The sequence below is a fragment of the Felis catus genome, chromosome C1 (assembly GCF_018350175.1).
Source record: "Felis catus isolate Fca126 chromosome C1, F.catus_Fca126_mat1.0, whole genome shotgun sequence".
NCBI classification, from domain to species: Eukaryota; Metazoa; Chordata; class Mammalia; order Carnivora; family Felidae; genus Felis; species Felis catus.
In genome coordinates this window covers 220797620-220815037 of record NC_058375.1, presented here as the reverse complement: position 1 = coordinate 220815037, position 17418 = coordinate 220797620, and the positions used below count along the sequence as shown (strand labels likewise).

General features: G+C 52.8%; 1 protein-coding gene across 1 annotated transcript in view; it reads right to left on the bottom strand.

Annotated features, from left to right (window-relative positions):
* Positions 1-17418, bottom strand: part of CROCC2 (ciliary rootlet coiled-coil, rootletin family member 2) — a 57566-nt gene that overhangs the window by 22961 nt on the left and 17187 nt on the right. Inside the window, 6 exon segments of the mRNA XM_045033712.1 lie at positions 381-524; positions 4014-4127; positions 5476-5652; positions 6248-6417; positions 6930-7057; positions 10474-10667. Of these exon segments, the coding sequence (XP_044889647.1) occupies positions 381-524; positions 4014-4127; positions 5476-5652; positions 6248-6417; positions 6930-7057; positions 10474-10667 (927 nt within the window).

Genomic DNA, 17418 nt, shown 5'->3' with positions numbered 1-17418 from the left:
GGCCGCAGCCTGGCCTGGCCTGCCCTGCCCGAGACTCTCCCCCACCGCAGGACACCGGCCCATGGCTCCTGGGGGCCCCTGCGGCAGCCTTGAGGCCGCGGCCGGGTCCACGCACGATCGGCCCCGGAAACACCACAAACCCCCCACACCTCTGCCCCTCTACTCCCCCCACCCGGGCACCCCCAGGGCGGCTCCACCCCACCCGGTGCCCAGTCCCCTGGGCTCCGTGCGTCGTGCTGCATGTGGGCAGAGCCTGGCCAGACCCACCGCACGCAGGCTCTGCCCAGGGCTGGTGGGATGGATGGGTCTCCGGGCACCCCTCCCCCTCCCCGGCACCTCTCCCCCCTTCTCCCGGCACCCCTCCCCTGGCACCCCCTCACTTCTCTCCCGGCGTTGCTTCTCTCTGCCGCCATCTCCCGGAGACTGTCTCTCAGAGCCGCGGCCTCTCTCTGATGGGCCGAGATGGCGTCCTCGAACCGGGCCTGCAGGGCCTTCAGCTCCGCAGCCGTGGCGCTGACGGTGGCCTGGGGAGAGCGGCAAGCTGGCCGCGGCATCCAGGGGCAGCCCGAGGCTTGAGCGGCCGGTGGACAGCCATCTGCTGTCCCGGGGCCGGGCGGAGGCTCGCTCGGGCCGCACAAGGCGGGCAGAGCAGAGCCCCGGGCCAGCCTTCCCGTGCCGCCCACTGCCCGTGCCACCGCTGCCGGCCCCGAGGGGACATGGCGATGGGGGGGGGGGGGGTCTCCCCGCGTGGAGGGGCTGGCCCTTTCCCCCATGCCTTTCCTTTGGGGTCTCCAGGCCACCAGGCCAGGGCAGCTTGGGGGCGGGGACCCAGTCAGGGACTCAGGCGCTGACCTCTTTCAAGCCTAAAATGTTGCTGTTGGGCCGTTCAGCTGAGGGGCCAAGAACAGCCACTTGGCGAACGAGACAGGCCCTGCCCTCAGAGGAGGCTGACTTCGAGACCCCCTCAGCTGGGCAGTATGCTCGGCATTCGTGCCCAGGACATGGGCATGGGAGAGGCAGCCCGGGTCCCACGGTCCTGTAGTCTGGGACGTCCACTGCGGTCAGTGCACGGGGGGCTCGCCCTTCCGAGGCGTGCCTCTAGTTCCCCTGTCTGGGACCCTGCCCATCAGTGGAGGGCCAGAAAGGTGGACCCCAGCTCAGAACACATGGTGGTGGCAGGGAAGGGGGGAGGTGGGTCCCAGGACAGCCCTGTCCCCGAGTCCAGGCGAACACAGGAGCCCCTCAGTCAGTCTGGCCCTTGGTTTCCCGAACTTTCAAATAGGCAGGTGGCATTTGGGGATGCCCACGGTCCCTGCCAGCCTAAACATGCGAGCACCCACAGACATGCCTGGAACGGGGCCACGGGGCTCAGCCTACACACCCCCCCCCCCAGATGGAGGCCCCCCTGCAGAGACACTCAGGCAGCACAGACATTCATCGGACTCAGCTTGGCCTGGCTCTGCTCTCCTGGACCCTCCTCTCCAGCACTACCCGGTGGGCACTTGGAGGAGGAGGGGTCCCCTGGGCCCCAGGCTAGGAAGCAGTGCCCAAGCTTTCCTTGTCCACGAACAAGGACGCCGCCTGCTCACCTGGGGCCCGAGGCCCGCCTGGCTTCCCGGCCCGGACGCTCCCCCTCGCCTCTGCCTTGGCCCCAGGGTGGTCTAGGCCCCCACGGGGGGGGGGGGGCGGGGGGGAGTGGAGCCGGCTTCGTGTCCCAGGGAGGCACAGGTGCCTGTGCTGGTGCCCCCGCACTGGAGCCCCACCCCCGCCCACCCAGATTCTGTAGGCCGCTGCCCCAGGGCGCTAGTGGGCTGGGGCCCTCTGAGGCCTGGCCTCCTGCTCTTGGTGAAGGAGCCTCACTGGTGCCTCCTCCCCTTGCCCCTGCTGTCCTTCTGCATTACCCCCCACCACCCTCCCGTCCTCCTGCACTGACAGGTGTCACCCTGGGTGGCCCGTTTGGCCGTGCCCTCGGGGCGGACCCAGCGTTGCTGTGGCGGCCTGGCTGGGAAGGCCCTGCGGAGGCTGTGGGTGACAGGATACAGCCCAGGAGCCCCTCCACCTGCCAGGGGGCTTTTCTCACGTCACCCCACAACTGCTTTTCCTCGGCAGGCGTTTCTCCTCTCCTTCCGTCCTCAGTGGGTTTTAATTTCCACGTTCCTTGCCAGGGGGGCAAAACGACCCTTAACGAGCTCGCTGAAGTGCCCACCCGCTGGCTGGCCGGCTATCCCCAGTCCAGGTGGAGACTCAGCCAGCACAGAGGGGGAAGGCTCCCGACCAGCCCCTCTGAGTTGGGGGGTCGGCTCCCAGGGTCTGGGGGGGGGCGGTCCCTGGTTCCCTGATGAGAGTGGGATGGGCGGGGCAGCTCGGTGGGAATGGGAGGAAGGAGGGCACCACCCCGTGGGCCCCCCCACACCTCCCAGCTGTGCCCGCGGAAGCACCGGCCAGCCCGTGACAGAGCAGGGTGGGGGCTCCAGGGAGAGGGGCTCTTGGACAAGACTTTTCTGGGTGCCGGGAGCCCCTCCGGGTGGCGGTGCTCAGAGTGACCCTGTCTGGCGGTCGGGGGGAGGGGATGGAAGGCAGCCGGCTCCTAACCGCAGCCCCCTTTCCTGCTGACTGTGCCCCGGGACAGGACTGCGTGTCCCTGCCTCCCCAAGGCCCCGCTGGCTCTGCATCTGCCCCCGCCGGGCAGCCCTCTCAGTGCCCGCTGCTGCTTGAGCAGGTGCAGAGTCAGTGACGCTGAGACAGGGGCTCCTGCTCCGACACCAGTTCTGGGCCGGGCGCTGCAGCCGGTGTTCTGTCCACAGGCTCGTTCCCTGACTCGCTGAGTCATTCACTCGGCACCAGGGGAGCATCTCACCCTTTGACCTTGGGGCTGGGACACACCAGGGACAAGGGTGAAAAAGGGTCTCCTAGAATAAAAACGAAGGTGACAGGAGCTGGAAGGACACGGGCAGGAGGCAGAAGGGACAGGGTGCTGGCCTGGCCTTGCCCTGGACCACGCTGGCTCCCTGCAGTCTGCGGGGTGCGAGAAACGCCCCGTGGGCCTCTGGGCTGCTCCCTGCCTGCCTCTGCTCAGTGCCCGCCCCCGGGGTCCTGACCCCGCTGCAGACAGCCCTCCCCTGAGCTCGCCGCCGTGGTCCTTTCCCCTAGCTCTGGCCACCTCCCCCTGCGGGGGCAGGGGTCATCCCCACCTTGCCTACACTGGGGGGACTGCACCGCATTTCGTAATAGGCTGAGCCTCCCCCACTGGAGACAGCAGCGGGGGCCCAGCTCCACACATGGGGTGGGGACACAGGGTCCCCAGGGTCGCCGCCTGCCCTTTTCCCTGGATACGGGCTCCTGATGGAGTCTGGAGCCCCAGGTGGCCCCAGCTGGTTGCCTGAGGCAGCCTCAGTGTTCCTGTGGGCGGCGACCCACGGGGGGGTCTCTCCTGTCCCTCGTCCCTCGGGGATGCCTTTCTCCTGGCTCAGCTGGAGACTCTCTGTGGTGTCCTTTCCAGCGAGGGTCTGCCTCAGGCACAGTGCTGGCCTTTCCCAGTTTGGTTTCTCCTTTGGACGCACGTCTCTAATGAGCCAGCCCCAAGAGGCCTCACGCACGTTTCCTGCAGTTCCGTTTTGCCAAGTGCATCTCAAGTGCACAGACAGGCAGGGCTGGATGTACATGGGGCTGGGCGGGGCACAGGGCTGGGTCCTGCCCGCCTCTGCTGCTGGCTCACCTGCGGCCCCAGGCCCTCCTCTCTGGCCCCTTTCTGGCCAGGCCCGCTGCTGGCGAGTAGGGACTGGCTCTTGGAAGCCCCCACCCCCCAGCCGGCTTTGGTTCACTGGGCCTTTCCTTGCCATTAAGACAGTGCCCCCTCCCAGCAGGAGACCTGGACATTCCCTGGAGGGTAGAGAGGGCTGTGTCCCTGGGACCAGGAAGGAAGGGGGTGCATCTGAGGGTCTGCCTGAGCCTGCTGGGCAATGCAGGTGGCCAGGCTGGGTACCCAGTGTCTGGCTTGGGCACCCAGGGCTCACCTCGGCTTGCTTTTGTTGGCTCTGGGCCTCCTGCCGCACCTGTCCCAGCTCCTGCATGGCTCTGAAGAGTTCTTCCCTCAGCAGCCTCCTCTCTTCTTCTTTCAGTGATAGGGCCTGGCAGGATTTGGTGGGGGGGGGCATGCTTGTGAGGGTCAGGGGGCCTCCACAAGGGGAGGCTGCAGCAGAATGCTGGGTGCTAAAGCCTCTGCCAGGACGTGTTGTGTTCTTGATTCCACATCCCTGCTCAGGGAGGGGCATCGCTCCAGAGGCAGCCCTTGTCCCGAGTCGGGTCAGTGGGGCCTTTTTACTCTGTCTGCATTGGTCCAGCTTCCATGGCCATGCTCAGTTCTCTACACACTGGCTGGATGATCAGGTGGGTGGATGGTCAGACACAGAGATGGATGGTGGATATGGATGGACAGCTGAGTGTGTGGATGGAGGGAAGGATGTTTAAGTGAATGGATGGACAGATGGTCAAGTGAGTGGTTGCATAGATGGATGGTCATATGAATGCATGAATGGTTGAGTGCATGGATCATTGATGGATGCTTAAGGAAATTGATGGATAGATGTATGGTTAGGTGTGTGAATGGAAAATTGGGTATGTGGATAGACGGCCATGTATGTGGGAGGAGAGCTAAGTGTATACATAGAAGGATGGATATTCAAATAAATGGATTGATGATGACAAATGGAGGGACAGTCAAGTGCATGGATGGATGGATGGATGGATGGATGGATGGGTTGGTGGATGGATTGGTGGATGGATGGATTGGTGGATGGATTGGTGGATGGATGGATTGGTGGATACATGGATGGATGGATGGATTGGTGGATGTATGTATGTATGTATGGATGGATGGATGGATGGATGGAGGGATGGATTGGTGGATGGATGGATTGGTGGATGGATTGGTGGATGGATGGATGGATGGATGGATGGATGGATGGATGGATTGGTGGATGGATGGATTGGTGGATGGATGGATTGGTGGATGGATGGATGGACAGGTGGATGGATGGATGGATTGGTGGATGGATGGATGGACAGGTGGATGGATGGATGGATTGGTGGATGGATGGATGGATGGATGGATGGATGGATGAATGGATGGATGGATTGGTGGATGGATGGATTGGTGGATGGATGGATTGGTGGATGGATGGATTGGTGGATTGGTGGATGGATGGATGGATGGATGGATGGATGGATAGAGGGATGGATGGATGGATGGATTGGTGGATGGATGGACTGGTGGATGAATGGATGGATAAATGGATTGGTGGGTGGATGGATGGATGAATGGATAAGTAGGTGGGTGGATGTCTGTCGACTGGGACCGCTGTGAAGACTGAAGCTTCAATAGCAGTGATCTGGAAAGGTCAGCCCTCTTTGTGGGTCAGAGAAAGCATGGTGAGGTGGAATGTGAGGGTCCCCCACTGCCTGACAGTCCCCCATCACCTCTTGCATCTCATTTTCCAATTGGAGGAGACTCTCATCCCGCTCATGCTTTAGGCTCTGAATTTCCTCCTTCAGAGCCTCCCTTTTGGCCGCATTCTTTGCTACCAGCTTCTTCTCCTGTTCCAACCGGTGAGCTGCCACTTCCTTCTCCTCTGTCAGAGACAGACTCAGGGACTCCTGAACCAATGCAAAGGAACAGGCTATGAAGACTGCGTAAGTCAGGACACGTGAGGCCAGCAGGTACCTGTAGTCCTGAGTGAGACCCGGTTCATGGGACATCAGGACAGGACAGGACCCCAGGAATGGCCACTCCAGTCAGCTAAACACCCTTTGTCTCACACAATGACGTTAAAGCAAGAGCTGGGTCTCACCACCTGCCATCCCTATGTAGTGGCCCATATACCTCTCCCAGCCCCCACATTCAGAAGATGTGTAACATGTTAAACAAGACCTTGCAGGGGCCTGTGGCCAGTGGGACAGCTTAGCGGGAGGAGGGAGCTCCCTCCGGCTACCGGCCCTCAGACTGCAGCCAGGCCAGCCAACCCGAGGTCTGGCCCCTTCTGTGGGGGAGAAGACCCCCCGCTGCACAATGCTCCAGGCCCTGGACCGCCCACGTGAACTATTCGAGTCCTCTGGGTGCGGCCCCGGTATGGCTGGGGCACCTCTCGCCTGGCTGGTCTCCTAAGCTCCCTCCCCCATGTGTCTGCTGGCTTTTGGGACATGGCAGTCTCCTGGGAAGTGACCACGCAGCAGCGGCCCAACGGAAGCAGACCTTCTCCCTCTGGAGCCGAGCCAGGTCCTCGTGGTGGGCCAGCGCCTGGCTCTCCAGGGCCAGCTGCAAGTCCCGCTCCTGCTGTGCCACCTGCCGCTGAAGCCTCCCCACGTCCCACTGCAGCTTTGTCTCCTGGACCTCCCAGGCACTTCTCAGCTGCTGCATTTCCACTGTGAAGTGACAGAGGCATCAGGGACCGGCCACAGGGCCCCCACAGCATGGAACCCCTGTGGCCCTCACAGACTCCCTGTGGAGTGATGGCCCCATGGGGTGACAGCCACCTGCTTTGAGGAGGCTGCCAGAGCCAGTGGGACAATGCACTCCGTGCCCCACTGCAGTGTATGTCCTAATTGTCACCTTGTATTGGCTCTGGCCAGGCCCACACAAGGCAGGGGTGCTGGGCAGGGAGCACGGGGCCTGGGAAGGGAGCACGGGAGCTGGGTAGGGAGCCACCATGCTGACCCTGTGGCCGCAGCCCAGTTCTGCGCCTGGGCCCGGCACTGAGAGCAGGCTGTGCAGGTGGCCGGCCCTCCTAGACAACAGTGGCATGACCCGATCAGCCACGTGAGCTCCAGGCCTGTGTTCGTGCCCCTTCAGGGGGCTGGGGAGTGTGAGCAGCACATCTGGGGACTGAGCTCCACTGAGGGGAGAGAGGAGCAGAGAGAGCCTGCCCGAGGAGCACCTTGCAGGGCCTGCCGAGCGAGCCGCATGCTCCGGGCCTGTCCCTCCAGCTGCTCCCGCTGTGCCTGGAGCTGCATCACCAGCTGCTGGGTCTCAAAGAGGCTTCTCTCCAGAGAGTCCCTCTCAGCCCTGCAGAGTCATCAGACAGTGGAGCAGGTCACCCAGGCGGTCCTGCTGATGAGGGACGGTGCAGAGGCCTTTAGCTAGATAACGGAACAGTGCCCACCGAGGCTGGGCTCATCAATCAGAAGATAAACAGAATGAACATCTCGTGGGCTTAACCTCGCGACCCTTGGATCAAGAGTCGTGGGATCTACCAAGAGCCAGCCAGGCATGGCCCATCATTCATTTGAAATCTCTAAAACCAAATTAGGCCCTGCACAAAATAATCTTCCAGGTGGATTAAAAAGCTAAATGAAAAACAAAACAAAACAAAGCACAACAACAAATAAACAACTCGGAACTATAAAACCCGTAGAAAAAATAGAGAAAGGTATTTTATAAAGTTTGTAAGCAAAACACAAAAGCGAGAAGACAAAAATAAAGAGGCCAGCAGATCTGAATACACGTAAAGGGGTTGGGGGCTTATGCAGAAAGATTTCACAAACCAACTTAAAAGACAAGGGACAAAGAGTTAATATCCATCATATGCAAAGAGCTCCTACGAATCAATGACAGAAGGTCAGCTGATCCTACAGAAAAATGAGAAAAATGACTGTTATTCACAAAGAAAACGCAAAGGGGGAATGAACATATAAAGTTTGCTCACCCTACTGGTACTCAAGGAGATTCAAATGACAACCGTGTGGTGTCATTGACCACGCACCAGATTGACACAACTTTAAATAATGTTTATATTCAATGTTGGCAAGGGTGCGAGGACCATTTTCTTTGTGGAGGGGAGGCTAGGAAACTTCAAGATTGAAAGAGTGCCTGTCTTTGAGCCAGCGATTCCACTCCCAAGTGTCGGTTCTTTAGAAATACACATGAACCAACTACACATGTACAAGGATGCTCACTGCAGCCTTATATCGCGCACTAACTGGACGTGGCTTCCATGCTGATAAGTGGCAGAATGTTCTAGAAATGACAGTGCATCTAGTGAGTTGTTATCGAGGACGAGGAAACTCTCTTCTCTGATCTCTGAGAAGCAACGTGTCAGAGCGGAAGGGCACGCCCAGCGTCCACCGCGTACGAAAGCTGCCGCGGTGTCTCTGTGCACGCAGACACAAATGTCCGGAAAATACCTGCAACTCAGAGCAGCGTTCATTCCCGGGGAGGGGGGTGAGGTGGCTTGAAGGAGTTGTCAGAAGACAACCCATCAGCCCACCGGTCGTCGACCGGCCAGCGAGCACGTTGTAACCGATACTGTGCTTGGCCCCACGCGAGGTGTTTTACGGCGAAAACATCTGCCAACCAAACAGCACACGTGCACACACCACAGACACACAAAAATACTCACGTGAGCACACAAACGGCAGACACACATCCCCACACAAATCGATGGGTCGGGGAGGGCCGTGGGCCCCGGGGGACCCTGCTCACCGCTGCCACCTTGGTGGGGGGGTTGGGCGTGTCGACACCGTCCAGGGCTCGATCTTGCCTGCAGAGCCCAGAAACTTCACTCCTCCGATGTCCCCAGTGCCCCCTTCCAGTCCCCATCCTAGTAAGCACCCCACGTTCCCTGCTCCCCGCTTCTGTGTGAACAGACGGCAGCGGGGGCTGCCTCGGATGCCCTCCCCGACACCTCGAACCCACCTCCTCCCAGACAGCAGCCTGGTCCCCTCTGGGAGAGGCGGTCTCTGCCGCTCAGACACCAGAATCTTCTTTCGCCCCGGAGCCTGGGAATCTAAGGGTGTGTCTGGTCTCTCCTTCCTTGGGAGCCCGAGAGCACCTCAGCCTCCTGGAGCAGAGGCCCGGCGTGACCAGCGAGGGTGCAGGCAGACACCCTCCATCCACCTCTCCGGGTGCCGAGCGAGCCAGCAACCCCTCAACTGGGCATGCGTCCCCAGCGCTGCAGCCTGGTCAGGGCCTGGGTGTGGGGGCTGGAGGGGCTTGAAACCCGGGGTCCTCTGTCACCAGCCCGCCACGGAGAGGCAAAGGGCTGCTCAGGACTTCTCGCACCTGGTGGTTATCAACGTTACCCGGGAGCTCATTAAGACCGCAGTGGCCAGACCCTCCGGCCCACGGAGCCAGCCAGACACCTACCGTGGGAGCTAGGCGGCACCCTGTGCCAGCATATGTGATTTCAGGACAAGCCCCCAGCAGCCTCGTCGCTGGAAGCTCAGACCGGTCACTGTAAAGTGCTGTTTAATGAGCAGGTGACTGTCTGGGGCCACAGGGCTGCTCAGTGATCGGGACAGAGCCTACGGGGAGGACCCTGGGCTGCCACGGCCTCTGCCCAGCCTCTGTCCGTGATCCGGGCAGCAAATACTGACAGGTGACAGGGGCCCTCCAACCCCTGCTTGTCTGAGCACCCGTGGGGCCTGGAAGGGGGCGACAGGCAGGGACCCTCTGCTCCTGCTGACCCGGAGCAGGCCTTTGTTAGGTTTTCTGTTCCTGTTTCTGTGCGAACTTTCATTTGCAGAAGAGGTTTGTCTGTGAGGATGTTCAAGGACCTGGGACTCAAGGGTTCTGGTGACCCCCAGGTTCTGGAGTTCCAGGAGGAAACCTTTTCTACAAAAATACTTAGATGTTCCCAAGAGAGTCCACAAGTTTGGTGACAGAAAGCAACCAGCTTTTGGATTGCTGCAGAGGCCATGGGACCAGCTCAGCTTACCAGGTGACAGCCTGAAGGGCACCCCCGTTCTCACCTACAAGTGCCTATTTCACGTCTTCTGGAAGTGGCCCCTGCTGATTTTTGAAGCTCGCTCTGGCCCTGCCCTCAGCCTCATGGTTCCCTGGGGTTGACACTGTGCCTGGCTTCAGGGATGGGCGTGTGACCCCAGCCTGCCAGTCTGAGCCTTACAACTCCCAGGACCGGTTCAGGGATATCAAATGGCTCAATATGGCCAATGGCAGCAGCTTTTGGGTTTTTTTGGGGGAGGAGGACACTGTGTCTGCTGGAGGAGGGAGCCTGGGGTGGCCACTGACCATTTACCACCTCGCACCCTGACTCTGCCCGAGAACAAAGTCTCCTGAGTTAAGTAGCACTGAGCAGGGAGAGGCAGGATTCTGACAGCACTGTGGGAGCACCTGGATCCAGCCTTGCCTGAAGCCATGTGTATCCTGAACTTAGATTCCTTGAGCAGGACATCCCATGCCTTCCTTCTGCTGGTCTGGACTGGGTTTCTGGCACTTGCTATCTGGCCAGTGTGGCCACCTCTCTCAGGAGGGCCATCCCGGGACTCTTACTGGATTCAATTCTTCTAGATGCTCCTCTCAGCCAGGCTCTGTGTCTGCCCTTCATTCACAGCCTCTCTCCCATGTAGACATAACATTGCCCTGCCCTACAGTCGCCGAGTGAGTGCCTGTCCCCTGCCACACTGTGGGCTCTTCAAAGGCGAGGCCGTGTGGACAGAACCTGCTGGTAGGGCCCCAGGTACCTGAGCTCGGCCGCCTCCTCAGCCGTGAGCCGGACCTGCCTCTCCAGGGCCTCCTGCTTGGCCAGCAGCTGGGCCCGCTCCTCAGACAGAGCCTCCTTCTCCTGCAGGGTCCTCTGCAGCGTGTCCCGCTGGGCCTCCCGGTCCTGCAGGCTCTGGGCAAGCTGCTCCTCCAGGGCCTGCTTCTTGCACGTGACCTAGAGGAAGGGGAAGGGACAGTCCAGCAGGGAGTGGGAGGGTGAGGGGGGCCCTCTCAGGGAAAAGAAGCGATTTCGTGCAGAATGGCAAGGAGGGAAGGGTGGGGAGGAGGGTGGGCATAAGACGAATTGGACCTCAGAAGTACGTGTGTGTTCACAGCAGAGGGGCCCCGGTGCCTGTAGCCACGATGGAGGCGTCCCTGAACCGAGCACTCCCAGGGAGGAGCCAGCTGCCAATCTAAATGGCAACCCGGATCAGCCCACAAGGGTCCAGGGGGCAGGAAACATCACACAGTGATGGCCATAGAAAGTGGCGGGGGACCTGGTTGCTGCAGACCGACACTTCCATCAAGAGCATCACAGGAACCTGGACGGAACATAACACGGGAATCTGCACAGAGCTTCTGAGAGCTGCCGAGGCAGCTGGGACCTCAGAGGAAGGGACACAGAGGAACGAGGTATCTCTTCTCTGCTCAGAATTTGATTTAAAAGTTTTGGCTGAGAAGTTGAGAAGCCAAGGAGAGCTTCTGACAGCACTCTGGCCTTAGGGGAACAAAAAACTCAAGCTCAGAGCCATCCTAGCAGAGGGGCCCGAACAAACACTGCAGCTCTGAGTTGTATTCGCTGCAGGACTTCACCCTGGTAGTGGTGGTGAATCGGAAGTAGACCATCTCTCATAAAATCTGAAGCTCGGTTTGAATCCCTTCAGCCAGGGACTATGGCGATCATCTACCTTCACTTCTTGCCAGGACCAGAGCAAGAAGAACAGTGTCATCAAGATCCTCAAGTTATTTCTACAGTTTTTTTTTAACCTAAGATATTTAGCATTTAATCAACATTACCAGGCATATCAGGAGATAAGATGATATGGCAGGAAAAAAAAGTAATAATATAAACACGGATGCCTCCCTGACCCCTTGGGTACCCAGATATTGGAGTTGTCAGACACGGAGTTTAAAATAGCTGTGACTAAGTGTTCAAGATGATGGATGGCAAGATGCAGAACTTCACAACAGAACTAGAAACTAAATATAAACGATATAATTTAAAAATACAATAAGCAAAATTAATAAATGTATGAGTTCAATGCCAGCTTAGATGGAAAAGAGAACTAATAATCTGGAAGATAGACAAAAGAATGTGTTCGGACTGAATCATGAAGAGAAAAAAGGAGGAAGAACACAGAAGAGAGTGTAATAGACTTATGGGACAAAGTAAAAAGGTCCAACATATGTACAATTAGAGTCACAGAAGGAAAGGAGAGAGAATATTTGAACAGACACTGCACAAGAATTTCCCAAATCTAATAAAATACATCAAGCCACAGATTTAAAATGAGCCACAATCCTCCAATAGGATAAGTACAAAGAAAACAGTACGTAGAGTATACTAAAGTTCCTGAATACCAAAGATGAAGAAATATATCTTTTACAATCAGGGGACAACACACATTGCCTTAAAATGAGCAACAGTAAGACTGATATTTGACTTCTAAACAGCAACAATGAAAGTCAGAAGATGGTGGATGAATTCATCAAAATGCTGAAGGAAATAATGGCCATCCTAGTATTCCATGGCCGGTAAAAATATTTTTCAAACATAAAGACCAGAACTTCCTGCTTCTGTAATGATAAGGGAGGTTGTTAGAGACCCACCCTCCCACCTGGAACAGATAGAAAATCTATACGATGTATGTCTAATATAACTGAGGGCATAAGAGATGCCAAGTAGCCAAGAGCCAAGGAGACATGTATCCAGCTGAGCCCAGCACTTCATCACATAGCTTCCTTGAGGTATTCTCCAGATCCCAAGTCGTGCAAGGCCCAGAGCCTTAGCAGCCATGCATAAAGCCTTGGCTAAAAGTCTGGGAACTTGGCTTATGGTTTCAATGGGCTTATAAGATCAGGGAGACCTAACGTGTCATTCAAAGCTACCAAAGCAGGTGGGGTTTGAGAGGAGAAAACAGAAAACATCAGAAAGGAGGGGAGACTCAGATTCTATATTGGTTTTTTTTTATTGCTTTTTTTTTTTTTTTAATAACTCCCAAGAAGTACAGGGTCAAGGGACCATGAATGTGAATGAGAAATGGCAGGTGAGAGTCTGAGAAGTCAGGTAGAACTTCGGGCAGTCTTACAGAACTGAGAAACAAAATCTGCAGTTAGGGCTCACCAAAAGATGGAGGCCCTGGTCAACACCCCACACTTCCAGCTAGGAGACAAGAGAGCTATGTTATACTCCGGGGTGCACGGGAAATAGATTGCTCCTCACAAAAGACTGAACCCCAGTTACAAACCAGCTTGATCCAGGACTGGATAAAACTGATCTGCCCCTGTTTTGATTTCCCAAGATCAAAACAAATTCCCTCTGGAAAAAGTTGGTATCATTCAGAGCCTCAAGTTATCCCTACAAAAACATAAAGTCTTATTCAATATATTCTATTATGGATATCAGCAGGCAAGACAAATGACTGAAAGCCAAGAGATGAAAGATAATAGAAAGAGAGCCATTAGGGGATCTAGATAATGGAGTTATCAGAAAAAGACTTGAAAAAGATTACACTTAATATACCTATGCAGATAAAGAATTTTGCCAGATAACTGGAGTGCGTGCATGTGTGTGTGTGTGTGTGTGTATGTTTGTGTGTGTGTGTGTGACTGTGTAAAGCAAAAATTGTAATAATATATGGTAGGGTTTATAATAGCACATGTAGAAACAAAATACATAGCGTGAAGAGCACAAAGGATGAGAGGGGTAAATGTAATACATTGCTGGGAGGGTCTTAAATTGTTTTTGAAGTACTAAAATATTATTTAAATATGAACAATGCATATCATAATTTTACAGTGATTACTAAAATAATAAGGAAAAGAACTATAGCTTAGAAACATCAACAGACAACACAAAATGCAATTCTACATAAATACATAACTAACTCAAAAAAGGCCAGAAGGGAGGAAAGTAAAATGTTTTTTTTTTAATGAGACAAATAGAAAACAAATACCAAGAAAACAAATACAAAGATGTTTCAACCCAACATATCAATGGTTACACTAAATGTAAATGGTACAATCACTCCAACTAATTGGTAGAGACTGTCAGAGTAACAATAAAAGCAAGACCCAATAATATGCTTTTTATAAGAAACACACTTTAAATACACAGAAACTGAGAAATTGAAAGTAAACATATGGAAACATATACAATGAAAACGCTTAGCATGACAAAACTGGTATGGCTAAATCAATATCACAAAAAGTAGGTATCTAGAAAAAGAGATAAGAGGGAATGTTTTATAACAATGAAAAGTTAATGCATCATGAAGACATGAACTACTTAATGTGTATACACCTAATAATAGGAATTCAAAACATGAGGCAAAAGTGGACAGGACTAAAGGCTGAAATAGACAATCCTACAATCATAGATGGAGATTTTAATGCCCTTCCAGTACTAATGATTAAAACAAGGGGACAAAAACAACCAGCCAAGTAAAACATATAAGACAAAAAAACAAACCCCAAAACAGTGAGGACATGGAAGTTTTAAAGAATACTTGACCTAATTGATATTCACAGACTCTCCATCCATCAGTGGCACGGTGCACACCCTTCTCACATGAGCATGGGATGCTCAACAAGATACGATGGGCCATAAAACGTGCCTCAGTACCTTTAGATCTATTCAAATAACATGGAGTATGTTTTCTGATCACAACGGGATTATATTAGAAATGGGTAACAAGTAGGTATTTCCAAACACAGGAAAATCCCCGTGTTTGGGAGTTAGGCAATGTACCTCAATAAGACACAGGCCAAAAGAGAAGTCACACGGGGAATGAGAAGATAGCTTGAACCGCACGGTAGTGAAGGTACAGAGAGCAGAGGAATGCTACATTTGTTTCAGAACTTGAATTCCTTATCAAAACTTTTCTCACAAGGGAAATGTCAGACTGAAATGACTTCACTAGCAAATTCTACTAACATTTAGGGAAGAAACAACACCAATGTCAAAACACGTTCAAGAGGTAAATAAATTTCCCAACTTCTTTTATGAGTCCCTGGTTCCAAAACTGAGAAAAACACTATGAGAAAAGAAAATCACAGACGAATAGTCCTCGTGAATATCAATGCAAAAATCCTTCACAAAATGTTATTAAACTGAATCCAAAAATATATAAAAAGGCTATTAACTTATGGCCAAGTAGGCTTTATCTCAGGTATGCAAGGTTGTTGTGACATTAAAAACATGAGCCCCTATAATCCACCACATTAACAGAATGAGGAGAACAATGATATTATCACTTTATAAAATAAAAGCAGTTAAAGGAATTCAAGATTCAGGGCACCTTGGTGGCTCAGTCAGTTGGGCGTCCAACTTCAGCTCGGGTCATGATCTCATGGTTCGTGGGCTTGAGCCCCATGTCGGGCTCTGTGCTGACAGCTCAGAGTCTGGAGTCTGCTTTGGATTCTCTGTCTGTCTCTCTCTCTCTCAAAAATGAATAAGTACTTTAAAAAAATGTTAAAAAATTCAAAACTCATCTAAGATTAAAAAAACAATCCTGTCATCACACTAGAAATGAAAGGGAACATCCTTAGTGTAATAAGGGGGATCCGTGAAAAGCCTACAGAGAACATCATCCATGATGGTGGAAGACTGAATTCCTTCACCATGACTGGGATCGGTGAAAACATGGCCACTCTCACCGTTTCTTTTCAACTTTGTGCTGTGGCTCTTTAGTCAGTGCATCAAGAGAAAAAGAAATAAAAGTCACCAAGATCAGAAAGAAAGTAAAACTATTCTTTTTTTGGCTATCCACAAATGCCATGATTACGAGCATGTAACAGCCTGGCACTCATGAGTGACTTTGTCAAGGTCGCATGACTTAAAGTTCCTAGATGAGACTGTATCCCATACACTAGTAATGAACACCAGAAAAATAAAATTAAAACAACAAGGCAATTCACAATATCAAGCTCAAGAATTAATGTAATCAAATGTGTGCAAGACCCCTACACTGAGCACAAAACACAGCTGAGAGAACTAAGTAAAGAAAGAGAGATATACCACATTTTCGTGGATGGACACCTCAATGTCGTGAAGGTGTCCAGTCTTCTAAAACTGACCTATGGAGTCAACACAATCCCAATCAAGGACCTAGGAGGGTTTTGCGGGGGACAAAAATTCACAAGCTGATTCTGAAATGTATGGATATGTAAAAAAAATTAGAGCAGTGAAAACCATTTGAAAAGGAAGAATAAGATTGGAGGAGTCACACTACTTAATTTCCAGACTTATTGAAAAGCTACAGTAACCAAGACAGTGTGGTTTTGGGGAAAGAAGGAACAGATTGATTTGTACTGATCGACAATCTGATCTGTGCACATACACACATATATATGATCGGTTTACTTTCAGCAAGTCAGGTAATTACTCAGGTAATTCAAGGGCGAAAGGACAGTCTGTAAAAACTGGTGCTGGAACAATTGGATATTCATCTGAAACATAACAGACTTCAATGCCTACTTCACATGACATACCTGCGGTCCTCACACTTTTGTATGCATCAGAATCACCTGGAGGGTTTCTGAAAATCCACATTTCTGCCACCCATCCTGGAGTTCCTGATTCGGTTGGGGTTTTTAAAATTTTGTTTTAATGTTTATTTATTTTTGAGAGAGAGAGACAGAGCTTGAGGAGGGAAGAGGCAGAGAGAAAAGGAAACACAGAATCTGAAGCAGGCTCCAGGCTCTGAGCGGTCAGCACAGAGCCCGATGTGGGGCCTGAACTCACAAACCGTGAGATCGTGACCTGAGCTGAAGTTGGACGCTTAACTGACTGATTCAGTAGATTCTGAGTGGGGAATTTTACGAATCTGCATTTCTGTCTAGTTCCCGGGTGATGCTGATGCCGCTGGTCTAGGGAACACACTTTCAGAGCCACTGCCATACGGAAAGATCAACATGAAGCGATCACAGACCTACACGTAAGAACCAGGTGAAAACACCGGAGGGTCTTTTCTTCCCCTTGCCCTACACAGAAATGTGTCAGCAGCACCTAGAAAATACTAGGCATACATTTTTTTAAAACTTGGCAAGTTGGATTTCGCCAAAGTTAAAATTTTCTGTCCATCAAAAACAGCACTAAGAAAATGCATAGGCAAGTCACGAACTTGAGTAAACTCTTCTAAGTACATCCATCTGACAGAGTACTCGTGTTCAGGATATGTGAAGACTTCCTATACGTCCGGAGCCAAAACACACACACACACACACACACACACACACACACACACACTAAAAAATGGGCAAAAGACTCGAACAGACACTTGACAAAATAAGGTATACAAATTTCCAATAAGCATATGAAAATGTGCTCAACATCATTTGTTATCCAGGAAATGAGAATTAAAACCACAACGGTACCTAGCTTCACACACACAGAATAGCTAAAAAGCAAAAACTGATGATGCCAAACGTTGACAAGTCTGAGGAGCACCTGGAACCCCCTCATCCCCCCCACACTGTGCTGCTGGCAGTAGAATAAAGTAATACAATCGCTTTGGAAGTTGTTCAGCTGTTTCTTATTAAGTTCAATGCACACCTAGCACCGGACAATTTCACTCCCAAGTATGTACATAACTTGTGCACCAATGTTCACAGCAGTCTTGTCCATTACAGCCCCAAACTGGAAACAACCCAAATGTCCAGCAGCAAGTAAATGGGTGAGTGAATGTGGTTTATTTGTACAAAGG